The 24,192-nt window shown below is 41.9% G+C and overlaps 1 protein-coding gene across 1 annotated transcript in view; it reads left to right on the top strand.

Annotated features, from left to right (window-relative positions):
- The first annotated feature begins 976 nt into the window (after positions 1-976).
- Positions 977-24,192, top strand: part of TRIM67 (tripartite motif containing 67) — a 41,453-nt gene continuing 18,237 nt past the window's right edge. Inside the window, 7 exon segments of the mRNA XM_033144243.1 lie at positions 977-2,608; positions 10,001-10,096; positions 12,127-12,204; positions 12,206-12,250; positions 12,972-13,044; positions 13,047-13,081; positions 13,780-13,939. Coding sequence (XP_033000134.1) covers positions 1,661-2,608; positions 10,001-10,096; positions 12,127-12,204; positions 12,206-12,250; positions 12,972-13,044; positions 13,047-13,081; positions 13,780-13,939 — 1,435 coding nt within the window. The 5' untranslated portion in view covers positions 977-1,660.

The following is a 24,192-nucleotide window of genomic DNA, read 5'->3' as shown; positions in this document are numbered from 1 at the left end:
CCTGGCATGCTCTGGTCCATGGGGTCACGAAGAGTCGGACACGACTGAATGACTGAACAACAACATAACATATATTGCTTCTTTTCTCTTTTTTGGCCCTTCATCTTTGGCCATATATGCCACTGGCTCAGATCTGGATAGTAGAGGAACAGATTTGAAGGGGAAATAATATGTGTTGCATTTACAACAGCATTCCAGTCAATTCTGGTTTTATGCAGTTTCTTGGTAATCCACTGCTCTTTCACTTTTTGTTCCCCTTGGTTTCAAGTATATTTTAAAACATCCATACACCCTTAAGTAAGCAAAGTGTAAGACTATTTATTACTAAAAAGGGTCTTGGAGCAACCTACCCAGTTTATTTTCTATACCATTGCTACTTGGGTTACAAACCACTATAATCTCTTCCAAGTCATAAAATAATGGCTTTTTATTATCTCTGTTTTATTCTAGCATTCCATCTTTCTATTATCCTAAACATATGTAGAGCAAAGAAAAAACAGATGGGATTTCCCACTGCTAGTGCATCCTTGTAATGATGGTTATTTCCAACTCACAAAACACTCAGCTGTCAACTCTGATTTATTTTTGAAGCAAATTTGGATTTGGTTGCTAGTGGAGTGGTGCAGGGTTCCCCCCCCACTTCCAACATCATCTTTTGTGTGTGTGTGGAATGCCACTATCCAATCACATTTCAGCTTGTGTACCATCTATAATAATAATATAAAAATCTCTTTCATTCTTCTAGTTTACAGTGTGCAATATTTTGTGGTTGGAATTTGTGTTCCAGCTTGATAAAGGACGTGGAAAGGAAAACATATTTGCAGCTTGCTCTCTTCTTTCAAGCTTCCTCATTTGAACATCCCCGTCTTCCCTCAGGGGGAAAGCACGCTATTAGAGATAAAGAAACCCCCACTATGTTCAATCCTGTCTATAAATAATGGATTTTTATCGTATAAAGACATCTCCCTTTAAATAAAACTCGTTCTCTCCTTTCAGTCACATAGCAAGCGATCACCTATTTGCTGAAAAAGCTATTCCCGCCCCCTTTACGGTTCTTTTCCCTTCTGTCTCCCCTTTAATCTATGCAACATGAATTCCAGCTAGCCGACTACTATGCTAACTGCATACACCAAGGGCAAGGAAATTCCTTTGCAATAAACAATAGCTGTCTTCCACCCCTTTGGCTGCAACTAGGCAAGGTCAGTCCCGCTGCGGCAGCAGCTACAGCGACTGGAAAAGACCCCCGCCTCCAGCTCTACTATGCGTGCAGAACTCAGCAGCTGTACATCAGGAAGAGCCGGCCAACCCCATCAGCGCTATTGAACTCAACCCAAAGGAGCTGTCCAACTCTATCGTGGTGCTGAACCGAGCTAGAGCAACACAGCTGGGAAAGCTGTCTATCCGCGCCGCGGTGCTGAACTCAGCAACATCAGCTCAGCAAGAAGCTGTCCATCCTGCCGTGGTGCTGAAAGCTGACTCCTCTCCGACATCTTTCCAGCTGCAAGAACAGCAGCAGGAAGAGACAGAGGCTACTGTGGAACATGGAGGGAAAGGGCTCCCGGAAGAGCAGCAATAAGGCTGACTGCACCCCGCTGTATCTGCGCTGATCGGTTCCATCCCAGCCCGCTCTCGCTGTTTTGACACAAAGCCACCCGCAGCCATGGAAGAGGAGCTGAAATGTCCCGTGTGCGGCTCGCTGTTCCGGGAGCCCATCATCTTGCCCTGCTCGCACAATGTCTGCCTGCCTTGCGCCCGAACCATCGCCGTGCAGACCCCGGAGACCGAGCAGCACCTGCCCGCCATGCTGCACCCTCGGGGCCCTGCGGCAGCGCCGGGGCCCGGAACCGGAGCCTCCGGACCAGCCTCTCTCGACTACGACTGCGGGGCCGGAGGGGGAAGCGGAGCAGGCGGAGGGGGCGGCGGAGGCGGCGTGGATCATGCGGACAAGCTGAGCCTGCACAGCGAGACCGACAGCGGCTACGGCTCCTACACCCCGAGCCTTAAGTCTCCCAACGGGGTGCGGGTTCTGCCCCTGGTACCACCTCCTCCGGGCTGCTCCTCGGCGGCGGCAGCCCCTCGGGGTGGAGGCACCAGCTCCTCGCTGACCTGCCCGCAATGCCATCGCAGCGCCTCGCTGGACCATCGCGGCCTACGCGGCTTCCAGCGCAACCGGCTCCTGGAGGCCATCGTGCAGCGCTACCAGCAGGGCCGGGCCGCCGCCTCGGCAGCCGCCAAGTGCCAGCTGTGCGACCGCAGCCCCCCCGAGCCGGCCGCCGTTATGTGCGAGCAATGCGAGGTGCTCTACTGCGCCTCTTGCCAGGTCAAGTGTCACCCGTCCCGGGGGCCCTTTGCCAAGCACCGCTTGGTCCCTCCGCCCAGCCAACAGGGAGCCCCGAGCGGAGCGAGCGGCGGGGCAGCTAGTGGCGGCGTTGGCAGCAAAGCGCCCGGGGCTGCCCGCAAGCCCCCGACCTGCGCGGATCACGAGCTGGAGAACTACAGCATGTACTGCGTGACCTGCCGGACTCCCGTCTGCTACCAGTGCCTGGAAGAAGGCAAGCACGCCAAGCACGAGGTGAAGGCCTTGGGGGCCATGTGGAAGCAGCACAAGGTAAGGCAAGGAGAGGTCCTGATCTTTGCTCCACATCTTGCTCGCCTGCACCGCCTGCTGGCAAAGGCTGGAGCGTGTCACGCCAGATCACAGCCGGCCATTGACTCCCGGTTCTTTCGTAAGGAGCCATTACTGCCCTCTAGCACTGAACTGGCAATCACTACAGCAGATGAGAATCCCAACGCTATAGATAAATTGGCACTGAAAGCGTGGTGAAGGCCCACCCTATAAATCACTTTTAGCAGGTATTTACTTCACCCTCAGGTGGATTTTTTTTTGAATACCAGTGATGACGCGGGTGGCACTGTGGGTTAAACCACAGAGCCTAGGGCTTGCTGATCAGAAGGTCGGCAGTTCGAATCCCCACAACGGGGTGAGCTCCCGTTGCTCGGTCCCTGCTCCTGCCAACCTAGCAGTTCGAAAGCACATCAAAGTGCAAATAGATAAATAGGTACTGCTCCAGCAGGAAGGTAAACAGTGTTTCCGTGCACTGCTCTGGTTAGCCAAAAGCAGCTTTGTCATGCTGGCCACATGACCCGGAAGCTGTACGCCAACTCCCTCGGCCAGTAACGCAAGATGAGCGCTGCAACCCCAGAGTCGGGCACGACTGGACCTAATGGTCAGGGGTCCCTTTACTTTACTAATGTACATATACAGGTTTAAAATAAAAGGGTGCCCGTCTTTCCCAACACCGTTGAGTAAACCCAACCCTAGGGAGCAGGGTCACTGCAGCACAACATGTCTTGAATCCAGGCTGAATAGAGCTCTGCTACTACTTCTTTTAGAAATTTGCTGCTGTTCTGTATAATGGTCCTAATTGCTGAACCAGTTCTTAAAGCGTATTGAGGGACAGCTGAACTACATGAAGTGAACTTTGAGTGCATCCCAAGATCTCCTCCAAGGTTCTTCCCCAAGCATTACAGTACAAAAAAATATTTAAAGTTGCACAGTTCTGTAGTATCTCCATTGTGTTTGTCTTTCTAACAACCCTTTCTCCCATTCTAAAGATGAAGAACAATGGGCAAAGAAAGGTAGGAAACGTGTAGATGTCCAGATGTTGTTGGATTCCCATCAGCTCTGGTCAGCATAGCAAAAAGCCAGGGATGGTTATTATTGTTTATTTTATTTATTTATTTATTTACTTACTTACTTACTAAATTTGCATACCACCCTTCATCTTTTTTTGGGATTACTCACAACAAGAAAAAAGCAACAACCCACAAAATACATAATAAAAACAAGAACAAAAACAAACCAATAACCCTTGTCCCCTTCCCACCCGCTCCCACAACACATTTAAAAGGGTATCAGATGTAATCAGCCAAAGGCCTGGTTGAAGAGAATGGGAGTTGAAGGACAGCACCTCTGTGATGGGGCTAATGGATAGTGACTTCCTTGAGGCCACCTTGGTGAGAGACAAATAAAATTATATTAGATATACCTGACTAGACAGCTCTTACTAATCTGCTGTGCAACTTGCCTATGCTTTCCACCCTCAGGAAACTTCTACTAATAGCTTTATAAGCCACTTTGCAGCAGCAGAATAGTTCAGAGCGACCATCCCGAAACAACTAAGGAATGTATTCATTGTAATTTTTTTTGGGGGGGGTGTTTGCTAAGAAAAGCTATAGGTGTTTATTCAGAGTGAGGGAGGAGAATATGGAAAAATTCCTTGTAGGTTTCTGGCAACATTTTTTTTAAAAACACAGTTAATGCAATTTTTGTTGACACATCACTACTCTGGATTTCATTTCCATTCTACAAGTCTGTTGAAAAATCAAGCTGTATTAAAGTTGCAGGATAAAATGCTATTTTATTGGCCCTTAAATTATGGGAATAAAGAATCCTAAATAAGTGAATAAGTGTAATCAAGTATTCTCCTCTGCTTCATTATTTTTATTTACTATTTACTATGCATTCAACTATTAGCCATTCAATAAAGTTTTAGGGTTTAAACCAATTCATTTCAGTTTTGATATCATAGAACATAGATCTCATAGATAGAGCATGGCATTTGTATTTTATTTCTATTAAATACAGTTATATATATTTTCTATTGAGTAGAACATGAAGCTCTTGAGATTGAGCTGAAAGCCAGTTATGTCCATTCATCCTTGCTGAAAATAAAGGGCTACAAAGTATTTATTGATTATTCACATTGCACTTGGGTGAAGCGCTTTCTGTTATTAAATAATGCATACATTGTACATTTATACATCAGAGCTCTCAGGGCACTGTGACAATTATGTTTCTGTGGGATGGCTTGAATGCTGCTGTTCTATTCTTTTCTCTCATGTGGTAACATTGGGCAGTGAGATTTTTATTTAGTTGCATTCAAAAATACATCTGTTTCATATATTCTGAGGTGATTCAGTCCCCTGAGGATTGTGGCATATGACCTTCCCAAATGTTTGAGTCAATTTCTTAAATGAATTAAGTAGGAACTCCAGTAGTGAGTGAAGATTTCTGCCTCATGTAGCTCAATACTTAACAACACCCATTGACTATTTTTTCTACCCAGTTGGTTGGCCCCTCTACAGCAACCACTTGCACTGCTGAAGAAGCAGAGGCAGCTGCTTTTCAGTTTTTTTTAAGACTGGAACTATTCCTCTTCAGAAACTGAAGGTCTTATCTGGCCCTTTCAACATTTGCCTCTGTTGTTTTTAGTATGATCTTGGGGATCACCAGGAAGGTCACCATGGAGCACTGGGGTTCCCATGCCATAGTTAAAGAACCCCTGATCTTCTCTGACTTGGTCTTCCTGGTCAGAATCCCCTGTAGCCCAAAACTCTTAACTGCATAGTCTACATTATTCAGACTACAGTGTGCAAAAGTGGATGGGAGGCTAAATAGCCAGGGTGCCTGTGGGGCAAGGTATTTGTTCAATAAATTGGAACAGTCAAAATAATTTCCCTTGATCTTTTAGACTGCCCACCTACTATTTAAATCTTCATAGGTAAACTGGAGCTATTTTGAACTGCACCATGTGGAGACATTGCACTAGATCTGCTTGCTAAATGGCTCCCCAGATTATTCAAAAGATGATTTAAGCATGACAAAAAGGCTGGCTTCCTAGACATATGGGCAGGAGGAGGAATCAGTTTGCAAAATAGTTGCAAGTAGCATATGCTCATGATGGGTGAATGCTCTCTACCTCCTCCCACAGCCTTATCCATGCAGGAACTCATAAAACCTGATGAAATGTGCAGTCCAATTCAGCCCATGGCACTTTGATTTATGATTTAGCCACTATTATGGGGCTCAGGAGGCTGTAAATTACGGAGAATTGCAGCATGCAAATACCCTGCTGCAGCCAGTTTTAAATATGTGGCTTTAACATGCTATTCGGTTGGAAGAGAACAGTCAGTGAGGATGTTGGCTCCCTGACGTCACATTTACATCCTGCCAAGGATATTGCACTAGGATAATTAACACTTATAGGAGCACAAGATAATCACTATTATCAAAAAAATTAGTTAATTGTGTTTTTATTTCTTTCCAGTATTTACAACAAAAAGGATGAAACAGCATTAGGGGAAGCCTGATGCAAAGAGAAATAAAAACACTGTACCTACAAGTTACACTGTCTTTGTGCTCATAGTTTTATAATTAAGTTGAGTGATTATTTGAAATGGTGCATCGGTCAATAAAGCATTTCATCCCACATCTTTGAAAATACTGTTCTTATCAACTGTTACTCAAGGTGTAATTTAAATTGTTGGTGACTCCTCCCAAAGGCTACTTTTTATTGCATGTTGCAACTGGCCAAGACACCAACATTGCTGCCTTTTGGGTGCCAGATTAAGACATGTCAGTTCATCCAGGCCTTTTAAGATTTGGTTTTAAGTTCCTGTGTTATGGTTGGCAGTTTTGATGAGTTGGTTTGATGGCTGCTTTAGTTCTGTGTTGTGTATAGTATTTTATTGTGCTGGTTTTGATAATAGGGACCAGATTCAACTAAGCAGTTGCACTAGCAGGAGCCAAAGCAAGGAGTCCTGCCAGGGCAACTGGGGCTTTCTGTCTTCTTCTCTCACCTGCTCCCCTGTGCCTCCCAATTGGTTATGGGAAGGTCGAGAGAACCCCCAGTACATTGCACAGGGGAAGGGAAAGAGGAGATGGTTTGGTTGGGCAAGCAGAAATACTTGCACTGATTGAACAGTTGTAATAACACAATGTTGAATTCCACCTTGGGGTTTTGTGCTGGTTGTTTCAAGTTTATTGGCATCTCCAGGTCAGTGTAGCATACATTAATGAACTAGATGGGCAGACAGTAGAAGGCAGCTTTCTTTTTTCCAGTCACTTGTGCAGTTTGGTGGAGAACAAATATATTTGTTCATGTTCCTTTTTGGACCTGGGGAAACTAGGACCTTTTGCCCTGCTCCCATGAAATAAGGAGTGCTATCCCTAGAAAAATGGATGAGGATGGGGATACATTGTTTAGCAGAAAATACCAAACAATAGCAAACACATCTGGGTGTGTGCAGTTTTCCCACATACATATGTATATAATATAATTATATCACAACAGAGGAAGAACATAGCAGCTGAGTTCTAATTTAGCTATACAACAAGAAGGCAGCATCTAATTAAAAGTTAAGAAGCTGGTCCAGTAAAAATGAAGTTGGTTCAATAAAAGTCAAAAAAAGTGCAAATACCAATTTAATTATAACTCAATGCTTTTTGAGCTCTTGAGAGTAGTAGTTTGAGAGAAGTAAGCAGTGTTAGAACCTTAGATATATAAGCTAGGTGCCAAATGTTGCCTTAAACCAGGGTTACCATCACCAACACAGAATGCCTAGTTGCCAATTTGGGGGCCAGGTGGCTCAAAAGTTCTATCAATACAACTTTTTAGTTCCTGGAATTCATTCTGATTGTGCAGATAAAATATAACAGATAGAATTCTACAGGATGTGTTGCTAATGTGTGAAAACAGTCAAGATCCCAGGATCCCCAGGCATGCACCTCCAGATGGTGGAGACATCAGGTGCCATCCTGGCACCCAGGCATCTTCACTTTGTCACAGATGACTGATAGCCAGGAGCAAAATGTGCCTGGCACCCGGCAAACTTCTAATGCTGCATTATTGGCTGCATACCCACAACTTAACCCACAACTTAACCCAGTCATATTCAGTCATTGAATAGTGTTAATGGAGGAGTAGATTTCCCCAGAATTCAGTCCAGGAGTATCAGGTTAAGGGAAAGTGCATGTGCATGTGCACAGAACTGGGGGGAGGAATTGCCTGGGTCATAGAAATAAGTTGTTGTTGTTCAGTCGTTCAGTCAAGTCCGACTCTTCGTGACCCCATGGACCAGAGCACGCCAGGCACCCCTATCCTCCACTGCCTCCTGCAGTTTGGCCAAACTCATGCTAGTCACTTCGAGAACACTGTCCAACCATCTCATCCTCTGTCGTCCCCTTCTCCTTGTGCCCTCCATCTTTCCCAACATCAGGGTCTTTTCCAGGGAGTCTTCTCTTCTCATGAGGTGGCCAAAGTATTGGAGCCTCAACTTCAGGAACTTTCCTTCCAGTGAGCACTCAGGGCTGATTTCTTTAAGGATGGATAAGTTTGATCTTTTTGCAGTCCATGGGACTCTCAAGAGTCTCCTCCAGCACCATAATTCAAAAGCATCAATTCTTCGGCGATCAGTCTTCTTTATGGTCCAGCTCTCACTGAAATATGTAGTTACTGGTTATTGGCAGGATTTGCCCTGGTCAGACAATGGGATGCCACGTCTTCATGCTTTGCTTGTGAGTTTAATCACCCTAGAAGCTTCTGTTGGAAGCAGAATGCTGGACTAGTTGTAGGCTGGGCTGATCCAAAGCAGCTCTTATGGGAGGGATTGCATTTGGGTGGGGCTACCCATTTCCGTTTGTGAACCAGCCCTCCATGGGCTTAGGAATTAATCTCTCTGTTTTAGAATGTGGGCCTCCAAAGTCCTGAAACTTCCCATTCTCAGCAATTTGTAAGCTTCAGTCAGCAACCAGATCAGGTGAGGGAAGATCAATATTAATCTGCTGCTGCTATTACATGCAGAATAAACAATGAACTTTTATCTGAGAAGGAATAGTAGGATTAATGCTTATTTGTAAAATCAATAAGGAACCTGTCCTTGTATGCTATGCTATTGACAGATTCTGGGACAAGTGGTTAAGAAAAATCTTGGGGAAATAGCCAGAGTCAGGAATTCTTAATGGCTTTAGTCAATGGCATTTACAACATGGGAATTTAGCTTCTTTCCATTATTGTGAAGGAACTTGTGGGCTGCATGATAGTTTACAAGGGTTTGGATAGCCTTTAGTGTGGAGGCATCTACCCTTTGGAACTCCCTGTGCATCAGGCGGGTGTCATCTCTATTGCATTTTTGTAGCCTGCCAAAGGCCTTCCTCTTGCAACATGCCTTTTAAAATATTTATTCCTGGATTTGAATTGATTTGATGTTTGCATGTGTTGTTGCTGTTGTTAACTGCCCCCCCCCCCGGAGATGGATGCAAGCAAGTGGCTGGGCAGCTGAAGCATGCAGGCAGGTGGCCCCGGTCAACAAGTGGAAAGTTTGGCGAGGTCTAGAGATGGAATCACTTTGGCTAAAGGGAGGTTTAGCTTTGGCAAGGCATACAGGGAGTGGGAGTGATGTCTTTAGAGATGGGTAAGGAAGGGAGTGGTGACTATGGTGTGTAAGGGGTTGCTTTGGAGAGGAAGGAAGGAACTAGGGCAGGGCAGCAGTGAGGTTTGGGTCACGCAGATGCGCCAGCAGGCATGCTGGATTGATATCAGCTGTTCTGCCAGGGGACTTTTGCAGTCCCAACCTCACCATTACCCTGCCCTGCCCCAGCCACATCTAGATAAGCAGCAGTGACACTGGTGTCAGAAGGGTGGCTCAGCAGCTCCACCCCACCCCACTACTGAGTCTAGATTAATGCTTTTCTCACGAGAAAACAAGTCAGTACAGGGTAATAATCCCTTATATGTTATAATCCTGAAAGGAAAAACAACAGTTTGCAAAATTCTGTTAAGAATGACTCTGAACACACAATTTTGTAAAGTTGGAAGTAAGTCCTACTGTGTATAGCAGAGCTGCTTCCCGTGTACTTGTGCACAGGATCGCAGCCTAAGCATGTAAAGAGAGCCCTTTATAGTGACTAAAAGAGTTCATAATGAAAGGAGTTGAACAGAGTGAAAAGAGTTCATAAAGGCAATCTGTCTTGATTAGACACATAACTTGCCCACTACTTTAAGGGGTTCATTTTCTCTCTCCTATCAATAAAAACCCAATGATAGAAAGCACTAAAATGCTTGAGATATATAGTAACTATTTTAGGCATAACTTGTAAAGAATAAAGATTATCTACCGTATTTTATACTTGGCATCACTGGGCTTTTTCCCCTTACAGGCACAACTGTCTCAGGCTTTAAATGGCATTTCAGATAAAGCAAAGGAAGCAAAGGAATTTCTGGTTCAGCTGAAAAATATACTACAGCAGATACAGGTAATAATTACAAAATTCTAGCTGTTTTTGGATTTTATATCAAACTGTAGTAACTAAACAGGCAGATATTAAGCATGTTTTGTAGTTTTGTTTTATTTTAATAGGACTATATGGCTAACTTGAAACAAATGCTATGTGTCGCGATCCAGCACAACACCTAACTCTGTGCTAGGTTGTGTCCCAAATGCATTGATGGAACAAATTATAGTGATCACCATTTAAACAGATTATAATGATAAACAATTCAAGCTTCCAATGAGCATCAGTACTGACAATCCTACAGCACCTGCAGTATTGGCATTTAGGTACCTGCTTAATACTCATGCGTTTACCCAGGCAGTTCCTGAATGGTGAACCAACTATATCTATGTATCTATTAATCTGATCTACTGATTATTGATGCATTTTGTGCTTGGTTATGAATGTAATTTTATTGTGGATTTTATGCTGTTCATTGCCATATATATCTTTTTAATTAACGTTGGAGGTATAGGCATTTTTTGCAACAAGAATAAAGAAAGAAAACTGCATTATTTTAGGGCGCACTCCTATGCACACTTATTTAGAAGTACAGTAAATGCTTTTGAAACCAATGGGCATTTGCTTCCAGGTAACTGTGTGTAGAGGGACGCAGGTGGGGCTGTGGCCTAAACCACTGAGCCTAGGGCTTGCCGTTTGGAAGGTCGGCGGTTTGAATCCCTGTGACGGGGTGAGCTCCCATTGCTCGGTCCCAGTTCCTGCCAACCTAGCAGTTCAAAAGCACGCAGTGCAAGTAGATAAATAGGTACCGCTCCGGTGGGAAAGTGCCATATTTTCCGGCGTATAAGACGACCCCCAACTTTTCCAGTTAAAATATAGAGTTTGAAATATACTCTACCGCAGATTCTCCACCCGCCGTATAAGACGACCCTGACTTTTGAGAAGATTTTCCTGGATTAAAAAGTAGTTTTATATGCCAGAATATACAGTAAACTGCGTTTCTGTGCGTTGCTCTGGTTTCACCAGAAGCGGCTTAGTCATGCTGGCCACATGAACCGGAAAAACTGTCTGCAGACAAACGCCGGCTCCCTCGGCCAGCAAAGCAAGATGAGCGCTGCAACCCCAGAGTCGTTCGCGACTGGACTTAACTGTCAGGGGTCCTTTACCTTTATCTTTTAACTGTGTGTAGAAACTTTGTGTCGGTTTGGTGCATAAAAGTTTCTTTGGTTCCAATCCTGCCCCACTTTGCTTTTTAGAAGTTGCTTATTTGGTCAACTTTGTAAAATGTTAATCCAATAACATCAGCCAAATAAAAAAAATTAAAATCCTGTTCACACAGACACACATACCCAACACATACACAATTGTTTTGTCTACCATCTAACCTAATGAAAAGCTCTGGAGAAGAAACTATTATTTTGATTTACAAAGCTGGAATGCTGTTCATACTTACTCAGGCATAAGTCCCTAAGACTTCAGTCAGGCTCAGTAGAATTGAAGCTACGTGTTTCTTTCACCATAACTTTACAGCAATACACATGCCCATGTTCTGAAACAATACATTTATTGTCAGCTGTTTTGTTTCAAACTGAATTATTTTCCACTTGTACACTGTGCAGCTACAAATGAATTTCAGATTGCAATGACAGCTTTGAAAACAAATTTGGAGATGGTGGGGACAGTCCACCACAAACTGTCTATGAAAGCAAATCCCATTGAAATGAAAGGGAGTTGCGCATTTCCTCTCCATGATACTGAACCATTTTATAGTAACATTTCCCAAAACTGCAAAAAATGTAAATATTCTAAAGATTTAGACTTTTCAGTGTTCCAGCATAACCATCTTGATAGCATCCCCACAGAACTTTTACAACAAGCTGTTATTAACGTCACAACTTGTAATGAATCACACAAACAGCATGCTGCCAAATCCTCATTTAAAAAAAAAAAAAACATCCCCAGGAAGATGAAAACACTGGCAATGCATTGAGTAAAAAGGCTTTCAGTTGTAGAAGGAAATGTGGGCTGTTGTTGTTGTTTTTATCTTCAAGGAAAATGGCTTGGACTATGAAGCCTGTCTGGTGGCTCAGTGTGATGCCTTGGTTGATGCTTTGACTCGTCAGAAGGCAAAAACTGCTCACAAAAGTTACCAAAGAGCGTGAACACAAGTTAAAGGTGAGTGATAATTTCATTTGACAACACCCATAAATGCGTAGGCTTATTTGAGATACCATCTGCTGGTACTGCCCCAAGATCAAGCCCCATTAGAATGAGGGCCAAACTGTATGCTGTCATGGCAAATGAACTCTAAAACCACATTTATGTGATAACATAAAGTCAAGGACATGCAGGACATTATAGGAGAAGGTTGGTGGCTGTGGAGAAAACCCTTTACTGTGTCTGCTGATTCTTCCCTGAAAATGCTCCTTGGCCATTCCCCACTGCTACTGCACCCGGGCTTACCACCAGGATAGATAAAGAAAAGATATATAGAGTTGGCCTATCAGTATCCAATGGTGGCTGGTTAATGCCCTTTAACCTTACAACTAGGGCATGCTAGAGATAGCCACACCCTCTTTGTTTCCAGTCTGTGGTAATCAGAGGTATATTGTCTCTGAGCACTGAACTTCCATTTTTTATATGTATTTATTTTTAATTTCTTTAATGGATTGTCTTAAGCATGAATTATCCAAATTATTTAGCACCATTAAAATTATGATGAAATTCTTATAAAGAACTATGGCTAAGTAATGACAACTAAGTGGTACTGATGCAGATGTGGTGTCCATGTGGCTGCAAGTGCCTTTGCTTTCCTGCTGTTGCTTCCGAATAAGTTATTTAATTCAGTGAAAGCCCAGAGGATTATCTACTATATATGGAATTTCCCCCTCCCCAGGTTGTTTGGGACCAGATAAACCACTGTACTCTGAAGCTGCGCCAGTCTACAGGGCTTATGGAATATTGTCTTGAAGTATCAAAGAAAATGACCCTTCTGGGTTTTTACAGGTATGTTGCCTCTTAATGTTGTGATTAATGAGAAAAAATTATGAAGTATTGTACTTCTGAAGCCCCACGTGTGCTCACTCATTAAGCATTCATCCTGATTTGTTTGGAAGCAGGTTAGAAGATGCTGAAAATTTAGTGAGCACGTACCCTAATTTGTTCTGAGGTTTGACAATGTTGCATCAAGCATTTTCCCAAACTTTCCAGTGCATCTTCCCCCAACCACTTTCCTTATCACAAAATTCTATAATTTGCAGAAGCAGATTTGTTGCACAAGACCTCCCAATCAACTGGAATTGTGCAACTGGAATTTTCCAATATGTGACTGAATCCCACTCAAGATAGTGAGAATCTGGAAGTGCCCTCCGATGCATGCACAGGTCTTGTGCATTCAAACATGGGATACTCCATCCATTTCAATGGCAGAAGCCAGGGATAAATAGACTCCTCTGAGACTGGTCCATTTGCATTAGTTTAATCTCTCCATGTTTTTCTCATAATGGATTGTTCCATCCAGAGTGCACAGGCAAAAAGAATTGCCACGCCCTGTTCAGACTTGGTGGCTACAACAAATGCTGAGGACACAATTCTGGGCCAGCCCTGGAGTGTCCTATATAGAGCACCTGTGCCTACAATTGCTTAAGTCACAATCAATTTTAAATGATTATTCTATAGCTTGGGGATTAATGTTTCCCTTTCAGATTTCAGATGCTTTAATCAAACGTGTTCAAGTGTCTCAGGAGCAGTGGGTCAAAGGAGCTCTGGAACCCAAAGTATCTGCTGAATTTGATCTCACTCTGGATAGCGAGCCATTGTTGCAGTCAATTCATCAGCTGGACTTCATTCAGATGAAATGTAGGGGTGAGCTTTTGTAGATTGCTTTTCTCTCTCTCTCTCTCTCTCTCTCCTCTCTCTCTCTCTCTCTCTCTCTCTTTCTCTCTTTTACACCAGGATTTCAAAAAGCAGCGGGTGACAGTGAGGCACCTCTGATGGGCCTCAAAGATGGGAAAGTCTTATCCAGATGTAACCAAGCATTTGTGCGATGAGAAAACCCTTTCCTCTCCCTGTGACCTTAACAAGCTCAGACAGTAGTAATACTGTAGATAATGTTAGAAATCTGAGAATGAAAAGCTTCAGACTGGGCCATCTGTTCTTTTCTTAAGTGAAGACGTTTACCGACATAACTGTAACTTTATAAAAAAAATAGCCTTGCCCCATTTTGGAGCATTGCAGATCAACAGCAGAAGTCATTTCAATTACCCATACAACCATGCTTGCCCTCATTTGTAGGCTGCATTATTCTTAAAATGTTGGGAGAACCATATTCATATAGAGTTGACATTAATTTGTTCCCCAAAATTATTCTGTGTAGATTTGGGTGAAAAATTCTCCAGTATGCTCTGTTTATTACATTTTGATATTTGATGTCTGCGTTTACATCTAATAATATCTGATTTCAATATTTGCCATTTTGCTTTAGTATTTGAGTTCAGAATTTCATAGCGCGCATGGAATCGTAAAGCATTTCCGTGTATTCACTGCATGATATGATAGTTTGATAGTTGGTCAGTTATCATGTGCCGGTATAAGTATTTGTATTGATAGATGTTGTGAAATTGTATTCAGTATGCAATAGTATTATCTGATGTGAAATAGTATTGTGGTTTTTCACCTTAATTGGCAGCCATCATCCAACAAGATTTGATGTTTGAAAATTGTTAAGGTTTAATATTTGACAATTCAGTGCAATTTGGTGTTTCAGCATCTGCTTTGCCTGCAGAAGGTCCCAGATTCAGTTCCTGGAACCTCCAGATAGAACTGGGCATGTCCCCAGTCTGAAACTGCCAGTCAGTTTAGACAAAAGTGAGCTAGATGGACCAAAAGTCTGACTCAAGCAGCTTCCTGTGTTTCTAAATTCTGACAGTAGTTGATAGCCTATAGCTTACTGCATTTGCTATTTGAGCCTAGCAATATACACACAGAGAGAGAATTACTGTATGTGAACGATAATGCATTCAAATTTAGAATTCAAAAATTCAGATGTAGAAATCATTAATTTCACATTCATTTCTGCTGTAAAATTTTGAGAAAGAGGAGAGCGTCATGTGGACAATGGCAAATGGAGAATGCTCTGAGGATAATCTATTGACAAGGGGAGAAACCTTGTGAACTTACAGCCTCGTTTATTATGAGCATAGGCATATTAAGCATTTTCCAGAGGCACAGGTCAAAGACACACAGACACATTTTAGCTGTATAAGCAATGTTGTAACCCGCACTGGGACCATAGGGTGAAGAGTGGGTAGTACCAACAAGTTTTTTACAATCAAGTGGTGTGTCAATTTTATGAAATGAATAAATAATGACAGCTCTTTGGAGTATCCTTTGATAGGTAAATTCCATTGCATAAACTTGTCCATGATTCTATCTCATTTGAGCCAGCATATGCCAAAACAATGAAGGGTTGTGGCCTTTAGGGGCTATGTCCCAGGAGGACATTGAATCAGCTGGTGCAACCTGCACCTTTTTTGCAATTTATCCCCCTCAGTTATGATACTCCATTTGTATTTTGTCCAAAGAGAGTGAATGCCTCAGCAAAACCTATCAGCTTCTCTTCAATATCCCTTTTGGCATTCTGCACAGAAAGATGGTTCGTGCAATTCTGCTGCTTGGAAGAGCAGGCTAGAGCCCCTGCTTAGGATGAAAGCTACTCATGAGTGGTTGCTCCAGCCTGATTATTCTTTTGAGCTCCCTTTTATGGGAATGTGCATATTGCAAGTGCCCAAAGATCAGCACAGGAACAAAGAGGGACAACAAAAATGAAATCAAATGAAAGACAACAATGGTCAATTTCCTTTGATGTAACACAGAAGACTGCTAGGAGATTTCTGCTGGAAGGAATTGCATGGTTCATAGGTAAATGATGTTACCAGCACTATTCATCTTTACAAGAATCCTTGGTAAATTTTCATCCTTGTTCACCCAAAGTTCATTTGATTTCAGTTGGCTTAACTCTGAACTCTAAAGCCTCGATCTAAAGCAATTAGGTCAGTTAATGTGACAGCTAAATCCTCGAGAACAATAGAAAATGTTTGAATTTAGGAAAGTAGTTAAAGGCAAAAAATCTGCTCCCCAAAATGGGTATTGTATCCTAAACTAAATGGGTTATATTAATGAAGCCACTGAAAGAACATCAGCAAATTGCAACATCAAAAATTTAAAATAACAACCCAGAAAAGAATATGCAAATAAGGAGAATTTAAGGTGAAGTCTCTCTTAGATTGTATCTTTGCAACAGAACCTGGTCTTCAATTTGGATGTATTTATTATTATTTGATAGCTTCTATTTGCCAGTGCAAGAATTTGGACTGTAATGTTTCCATTATAACAGGTGTCTTCTTGTATGTTTAGGCAGATAACAGACATAAGGAGGGATGCTGTGCTTCCTTTCTTCAGTGACAAACCAGCTATATCCAATTTGCCCCATACTATGTTGGGGTGTGTGTCCATCTCTCTCCCAGTGCCTTCTCAATTTAGAGCTAGCTACCTCTAAGGACCCAGGTGGCGCTGTGGCTTAAACCACTGTTAGGTGCCGAGTCAATGGCGGACGGGAGTCCGATGGCTCCGTCCTCCGTTAGGCGATAGGGATCTCCGTGCCTGCGCCCCGGGTCCCTTAAAGCCACGGGAAGAGCGTCCCGTGGACCGACGGCTTCGTGGGTCCCAGAAGTGCTGTCTCCGCTCCTGATTTACCCTCGTAAGGGGGAGAATCGGGTGAGCGGAGCCCCAGCACGGGACTGAAGAAGCGACTGCCTGCGGAGGATCAAAGCAGCGATCCCGCCAGACTTGAGCACCCCGGCACTTCCTACATAGAAACTTCCAAAGAAACTCTGTAAGTTAAAATATTGGATTATTCTACAAGTTTAAAGAGCACTGCTTGCAGAGGAAACTTTAAAAGGAAGCCTGTTCCCTTTGAACTGTTTGCGCGAGCTTGGTAGCGCTAAAAGATCAAAGCCGCGGCTAACGGGAAAGTTTTGCGAACTCTGCCAAACTTCTTAAAAGTGATTTAAAAGTTGTTTAAAGTTTGTTTAAAGATCCAAAAACAGTTGATATGGCAAAAGAAGAAGCCCCTCACCCTCTGGATTAGGATTCCGGGTCAGTAGCGGGCTGGGATATATTGTTGCCATTTTTTCTTTGTTGGTGTTCCAGTGTTACAGTGACTGTTTACCAGTGGAGATACTTTGACTCTTTTGCAGCCAGATACAAGCTATTTTATAGACTTGGTGGTTACATTGCAAGTGAGAAACAGATACTGACTTGGGCTATTTAAAATAGACTCTTCTTGGCTTTAAGGAACTTATAACTTTTGAAAAATCTGAACTCTTGCCTAAAAGTTGGATTGCTGGACTGTTGTGGATTCCTGGCTCAGCAGCCTCTTTGTTCTCAGAAGCTAGCTGCAGGCCACCTGGTGTTTACTTTTGGGACTGTTGGTCTTCTGCTGTGAATGTCTGAGATTGTCACTACAGCAACTGGAGTGACCTTGAGATTACAGTTACAGAGCCCACAGGGAATGGAACTTAGATCTAAAGGAACTGGCTCTGAAAAAAGGAAAGGCTCTGTTTCCTTAACCCTGCAGGAACAAATGGAGAAATTGGTTGCAAGTGTTGCAGAAATTGCAGCAGGTTTGAAAAGCGTCACCGATGGGTTGAAGCAAACACAAGAATCGGTGAACACTATTGGTGCATCAGTGAATACCACAGTCAACTCTGCAATTGAAAAACTCCAAGTGGATATTAAGGCTGATATTAAAACCTCTACCCAGATTTTAGAAAAATCAATTGGTCAAATTGAGGAAAATGTAAAAAGAACAGAGAAGAAATTAATAAATTGGGCAGGAGGTGACTACGTTAAAAAAGGACTCTGAGGAAATCAAAGTGGTCAGAGAAAAAATAAAAAAGGTGGAGGAAAAACTGGACAATTTAGATTGGAGCAGCTAGAAAATATTGGAACACGGCAGAGAACTGTGGAAGAGTCTCTTGCTTTCTGCAACTACATCAGAGGGAAGGAAACATAAGAATAAGGGGTCTTCCAGAATTGGAGGGGGAAGACCTAAGAGCCTATATTGTGGAACTATTTTTCAACTTTTTGGGAGTTAGAAGAGGTGAATGTCTCAGCACGCATAGTGAAGGCCTTCAGATTTGGACCAAGAGGCTCCAGAGGAAAGAAAAGCACTAAAACAGTCAGTGACTGTTTGATTGTGCTGCATGATAGACACGACAGAGATTATTTTCTGGATTTACACTACAGAAACAACCTGGTGGTACAGCAGAACAAAGTAATTTTTTATAAGGATATCCCCAGATTTTTTTTGGAAAAAAGAGCTCCTTATAACGACCTGGTGACGGAGCTAAGAAGAAGAAAAATCTCCTTCAGTTGGGAATTTCCAGAAGGCCTGGCATTTACGTTTGAAGGGAAAAAAGATAAAAATAAGGTCCCTGGCGGAAAAGCAAAAGTTCTTGGACAAGCATCTGGAATCCTTTAAAGGAAACCCCATTAGATCCAGCACAGCTCTACAAGTTTCCAGAGGTATTCCCACCACCGTCGGGATCACCAGGACCAAGCAAGATCCAGAACAAGAAAAGAAAGGAGAGGCAACTGGAGGAGAGGAATAAACAAAGAAATGGCGCTCAAGTTAATGACTTGGAATGTTCGGGGATTGAACCAGAGACCAAAGAGACGCAGAGTATTTTACAGCATAGAAAGAAGAATTTGGACATAATATGTTTACAGGAAACCCACATAGTCCGGCGTCACAGAAGACTACTACAGAACAAAAATTAGGCCAAGAGTTCATATCATCGGACAAGGTCAAGAAGAGAGGAGTAGTGATTTATGCAAAGGAGAAATATAGCCCAAGACAGCTATTTAAAGATGAAGAAGGGAGATACATCGCAATTGAAATTAACGTACAAGGCGAAAAATTTTTGATTCTGGGACTTTATGCACCAAATGATGGAACGTCGATTTTTTACAAAAAAATACATGATTTGCTGCTGGATTATTTGGACTATAAGGTAGTTTGCCTCGGAGATTTTAATGGGGCAGTTTTCCACATTAATGGATAGATCTCAAAGAACAAAATTAACAAATGATGGGAAACTCCCAAAGACTTTTTTTGAAATGGTGGACAATCTGAATTTGGTGGACTCTTGGAGATTAAAAAACCCCACAGAAACAGAGGCAACGTACTTCAGTGAATCGCAGCAGTCATGGTCGAGGATAGATTATATCTGGATCTCGAATGAATTGGCTCCAAAATTACAAAAAGCAGAAATCGGTCCCAAAACGCTTTCAGACCATAATCCGGTGCAGGTAAATCTAAAAATTGATTTCCAAGGATTCTTTCAGGTGGAGAATGGATGATGCATTGATGAGAGATACCAAGCTAGTAGAAAGAGCGGCGAAAAAGATGAAAGAATATTTCAAATTAATTGGAACTCAGAAGTGGAGAAAAGGATTGCTTGGGATGCAAGTAAAGCAGTAATGAGAGGATTCCTCATTAGTGAAAGGCAAAAAGAAAAAACAACAAAATGCAGAAATGGAGAGATTGTTGAAATTAATCAAAGGAAAGGAAAAAGAATTAAGAGGACATCCCAGATGCGTCAAAATCCAAAAAGAAATTAAATACTTGCAATCTCAATATGCGAATATTATGAATCAAGATATCGAATGGAAAGTGAAAATGATGAAACAAAGAACATTTGAATCTGCAAATAAATGTGGAAAACTACTAGCTTGGCAATTAAAGAAAAGACAAAGGCAAATGTCATCAGTAAATGTGTAGTAAATGGAAAAAATGTAGAGAAACCGGAGGAAATCAGATGGGTTTTCAGAGATTCTATAAGCAACTGTACAAGGAGGAGAAGAGATGAAGCAGAGATAGACCGATTTCTAGAAAAGAATGGATTGCAAAAGGTCCCAGAGGAAAAATAATAACTCTCAACCACCAATAACGACACAAGAAATAGAAGATGCAATAAACAACATGCAATTGGGGAAGGCTCCAGGACCGGATGGATTAACAGCAAAATATTATAAGACATTGAAAGACTGGCTATCACAGCCGTTAAGAGAAATTTGCAATGGAATACTAGAAGGAAATAGGGCACCAGAAACGTGGAAAGAAGCCTTTATCACACTGATATTAAAACCAGATACTGATAAGACTCTAATGAAAAACTACCGTCCAATATCCCTTTGAAAGTGGACTATAAAATTTTTGCAAATGTTCTGGCTACAAGGTTGAAAAGAGTGCTGAAAGATCATATTCATAGAGACCAAGCAGGTTCTTACCAGGAAGACAAATAAGTAATAATACGAGAATTATTGTGGACATTTTAGAAAAACTGGAGAGAGATATAAATACAGAGCAGCACTATTGTTTTGTTGATGCAGAGAAGCTTTTGATAAAGTATCTGGATATTTATGAAAAGACTTGGAAAAAAGGGAGTTGGAGAAAAACTCTTAATGGCATTAAGGCCATTTATACAGAACAAAGAGCAAAAGTCATTGTGAACAGTGTGATATCGGAGGAGATTGAAGTAGAGACAAGGAACAAGACAAGGGTGCCCTATTTTCCCCTTTACTTTTCATTACGGTCCTGGAAGTCCTTCTAAATATGATTCGGAAAGATAAACAGACAAAGGAATTAAGGTGGGAGAGAAGGACTACAAATTACGCGCCTTCGCGGACGATTTGATGCTATCCCTGCACGAACCAGAAAGCAGTGTCCCCAGAGCTTTGGAATTAATTGAACAATTTGGACTTGTAGCTGGCTTCAAATTAAATAAGCAGGAAAACCAAAAGTTTAGGTAAAAATATGAGTGCAGAACAGATTCAAAGAATCCAAGAAGCCACAGGCCTCAATTTTGTCAAATCTGTAAAATATCTAGGTATCAATCTCACAAATAAGAACTTGAACCTGTATAAGGATAACTATGAAAAACTGTGGATGGAGATAAAAAAGACATGGAGATCTGGACAAGACTTTAAACTATCGTTAATGGGAAGAATAGCAGTGGTTAAAATGAATGTCCTACCAAGGATGCTGTTTTTTATTCCAAGCCATACCAATTTTGGATAAACTAGACTGTTTTAAGAAATGGCAAAAGGACCTATCGAAATTCATATGGCAGGGCAAAAAGCCAAGAATAAAATTTAAGATCTTAACAGATTCTAAAGACAGAGGAGGCTTTGCCCTGCCGGACTTAAGACTTTACTTTGAAGCAGCGGCCTTTGCTGGCTAAAAGATTGGTTTAAGTAGAGAACGTCGATGTGTTGGACTTGGAAGGTCATGATAATATGTTTGGGTGGCACGCATACCTTTTGGTACGACAAGGTTAAGATCCACAGACTTTTAAGACTCATATAGTTAGAAATCCTTGTATCAGGTTTGGACTAGATATAAAGACTTGTTAGAGAGGAAAGACCCCTAGATGGATCTCTCCAGTGGAGCCAAGGCCTATAAGAGACCGAACTGTCTGCAAACTGGTTAAGATATAGGACATATTGCAGCAGGAAGGGGACTCTTTTAAGCTAAAAAGCTATGATCAGGTGAAAGCCAGGTCCCCGACTGGCTGCACTATCATCGGTATTTGAAACATTTAAGATGGACAAAAAAGTTTGGTTTTCAAGTAGAAAATCAAACTGGAAACAGAACTGATAGAATCGAACTTTAAGAACCTTTCCAAAATGTATAATCTTTTGCTAGAGTGGCATACGAAAGATGAACTGGTTAAATCATCAATGATAGATTGGGCGAAAGATATAGGACATAATATCATGATGGATGACTGGGAGAGATTGTGGCAAAAAGGTATCAAATTTACTGCTTGTCTAGTTTAAGAGAAAACATAATGAAAATGGTGTATAGATGGTATTTGACACCAGTTAAGATAGCTAAGAGGAATACCAAATGTCAGATGTATGTTGGAAATGTAAACATGCGAAAGGTACCTTTTATCATATGTGGTGGCTGTGCCCAGCGGTAAATGCTTTCTGGGATAAGATTTACAATGAGTTGAAGAAGGTAATGAAAGTTACCTTTTGTAAGAAAACCAGAGGCATTTCTTCTGGAGCATGGACCAACGAAGAGATACCCAGTCAGGACAGAGTGGTTTTTATGTATGCCACAACAGCAGCTAGAATATATTGGCAAGAACATGGAAAGGGGAAGAGATACCAACGGTGGAAGAATGGCAGATGAAGATGATGGAATACATGGAACTCGCAGAACTGACCGGCAGAATCCGAGACCAGAGGGAGGAGACGGTTGTCACGAGGTGGAAAAAATTTAAAGACTATTTAGTTAAATCAGTAAAATTGAATATTTGAGCAGAGATAAATTAGAGGCTTAGTAGGGTTATATTTGATAAAACTGGCAAAAGAAAATTTTTGAATGAATGATTTATTTGTTAAATAGGAGTTAAGTTTTGACATTAAGATAAGATTTATAGTTGACTAAGATTATGATTGTGTAAAGTTAAGCATATCAAAAATTCGAGCAATTGTAAATGAACAAGATATAAAGCTACCTTTAAGATGTTTTTGACTTTGAAGACAGTGGAGGGAATGGGGGAAGTCCCCAAATTAAGAAGTTAGTAAACAGGAAAGTATAAAGATAGGTAATGGTTAAGGTATGTATATGTCTTTTTTCTTTTTATGTTTATTGGTATTGTTATTGTTATGTTTTTATTGTTGTTTTTATGCCTTGTGTTGTGTTTAATTTTGTTTTTTTGGTGTTTTATTGGAAAATAATAAAATCTTATAAAAAAAAAAATAAACCACTGTGCCTAGGACTTGCTGATCAGAAGGTTGGCAGTTTGAATCCCTGCGACGGGGGGGAGCTCCCGTTGCTCCGGTCCCAGCTCCTGCCAACCTAGCAGTTCGAAAGCACGTCAAAGTGCAAGTAGATAAATAGGTACCCGCTCTGGCAGGAAGGTAAACGGCGTTTCCATGCGCTGCTCTGTTCACCAGAAGCGGCTTTGTCATGCTGGCACATGACCCGGAAGCGTAGGCCGGCTCCCTCGGCCAGTAACGTTGAGATGAGCGCCGCAACCCCCAGAGTTGGACACGACTGGACCTAATGGTCAGGGGTCCCTTTACCTTTACCTCTAATGGCCAAAGCAGCAGAAATGGTTAAATTTGCCACTTCCAGCTCTGGGATTCATAAGCTATTGCCTGCATGGGCTGTTTCCTTTTCTGCAAACCCATATGTGCAGTTCCTGAGTTTAGTAAATGCTTTCTGAAAGGACACGCCAAGGTATACAAATAGGCTTCATAGGGCAGTGGGTAAAGGGGCTCTTAGATGTCTGCCTCCTCTCATCATTGTCTCTGGGCGAGAGTGGTAATCATGGGTGCAGTGAGCTGGGTTCTGTGGCAAGGCAGGTTGCAATTTTGTACGTGCAATTTGTACAAAAAGCTTGGTGGAATGTGAGTTGTCTGGGAAGTTAGAATGAAGAAACCAGGGGACAGAATGGGTGCAGATGTTCTGTGATGGTTTTCTAGTAGTTAGGCTGTCCAGGGATGTCTATGTTGTACTAGGACAACTTTAAGCTTAATGAATACTATATACTTAAATGGTGGATTATTATAAATGGCAGAATGAAGTCATGAAATGCTTTTAACAAGCTTCTGTCCTTATTCAACCTTACTGAGAGATGAATGTCTGCCCTTAGCTATGCTATGTTTTATACTAAGGAAAAGGAAAATGAGGATCAGACTGTACTAAAATGTGTGTGTGTTTCTTGCCATTGGTGAAATAACTCTTCCTCTCCAAAAGTATAATTTCATCAGTAATAGAGAAAAGAAGAGCTTTTTTAGCATTGCTCTAGGATCAGATTAATTAATAATGTTATGTTAGAGAAATCTTGAATTATTTCCTATTAGTAACATAATTCTTAAAACAGCTAGATATTCACAGCCTATTTGCTACTCTCTTAGCAACAGACTTGGAAAGTAGCTATTTTACTAGCTGTAAGGCACCAAAGATTTCAAAACTAGGACTCTTATTGGCTAAGCTTCCAAACCTTGGGTGACAGTAAAAAAAATTACTCAGA

The sequence above is a fragment of the Lacerta agilis genome, chromosome 3, assembly GCF_009819535.1.
Source record: "Lacerta agilis isolate rLacAgi1 chromosome 3, rLacAgi1.pri, whole genome shotgun sequence".
In the NCBI taxonomy this organism is placed as follows: Eukaryota; Metazoa; Chordata; class Lepidosauria; order Squamata; family Lacertidae; genus Lacerta; species Lacerta agilis.
This window is presented reverse-complemented; position numbering and strand designations above follow the sequence as displayed.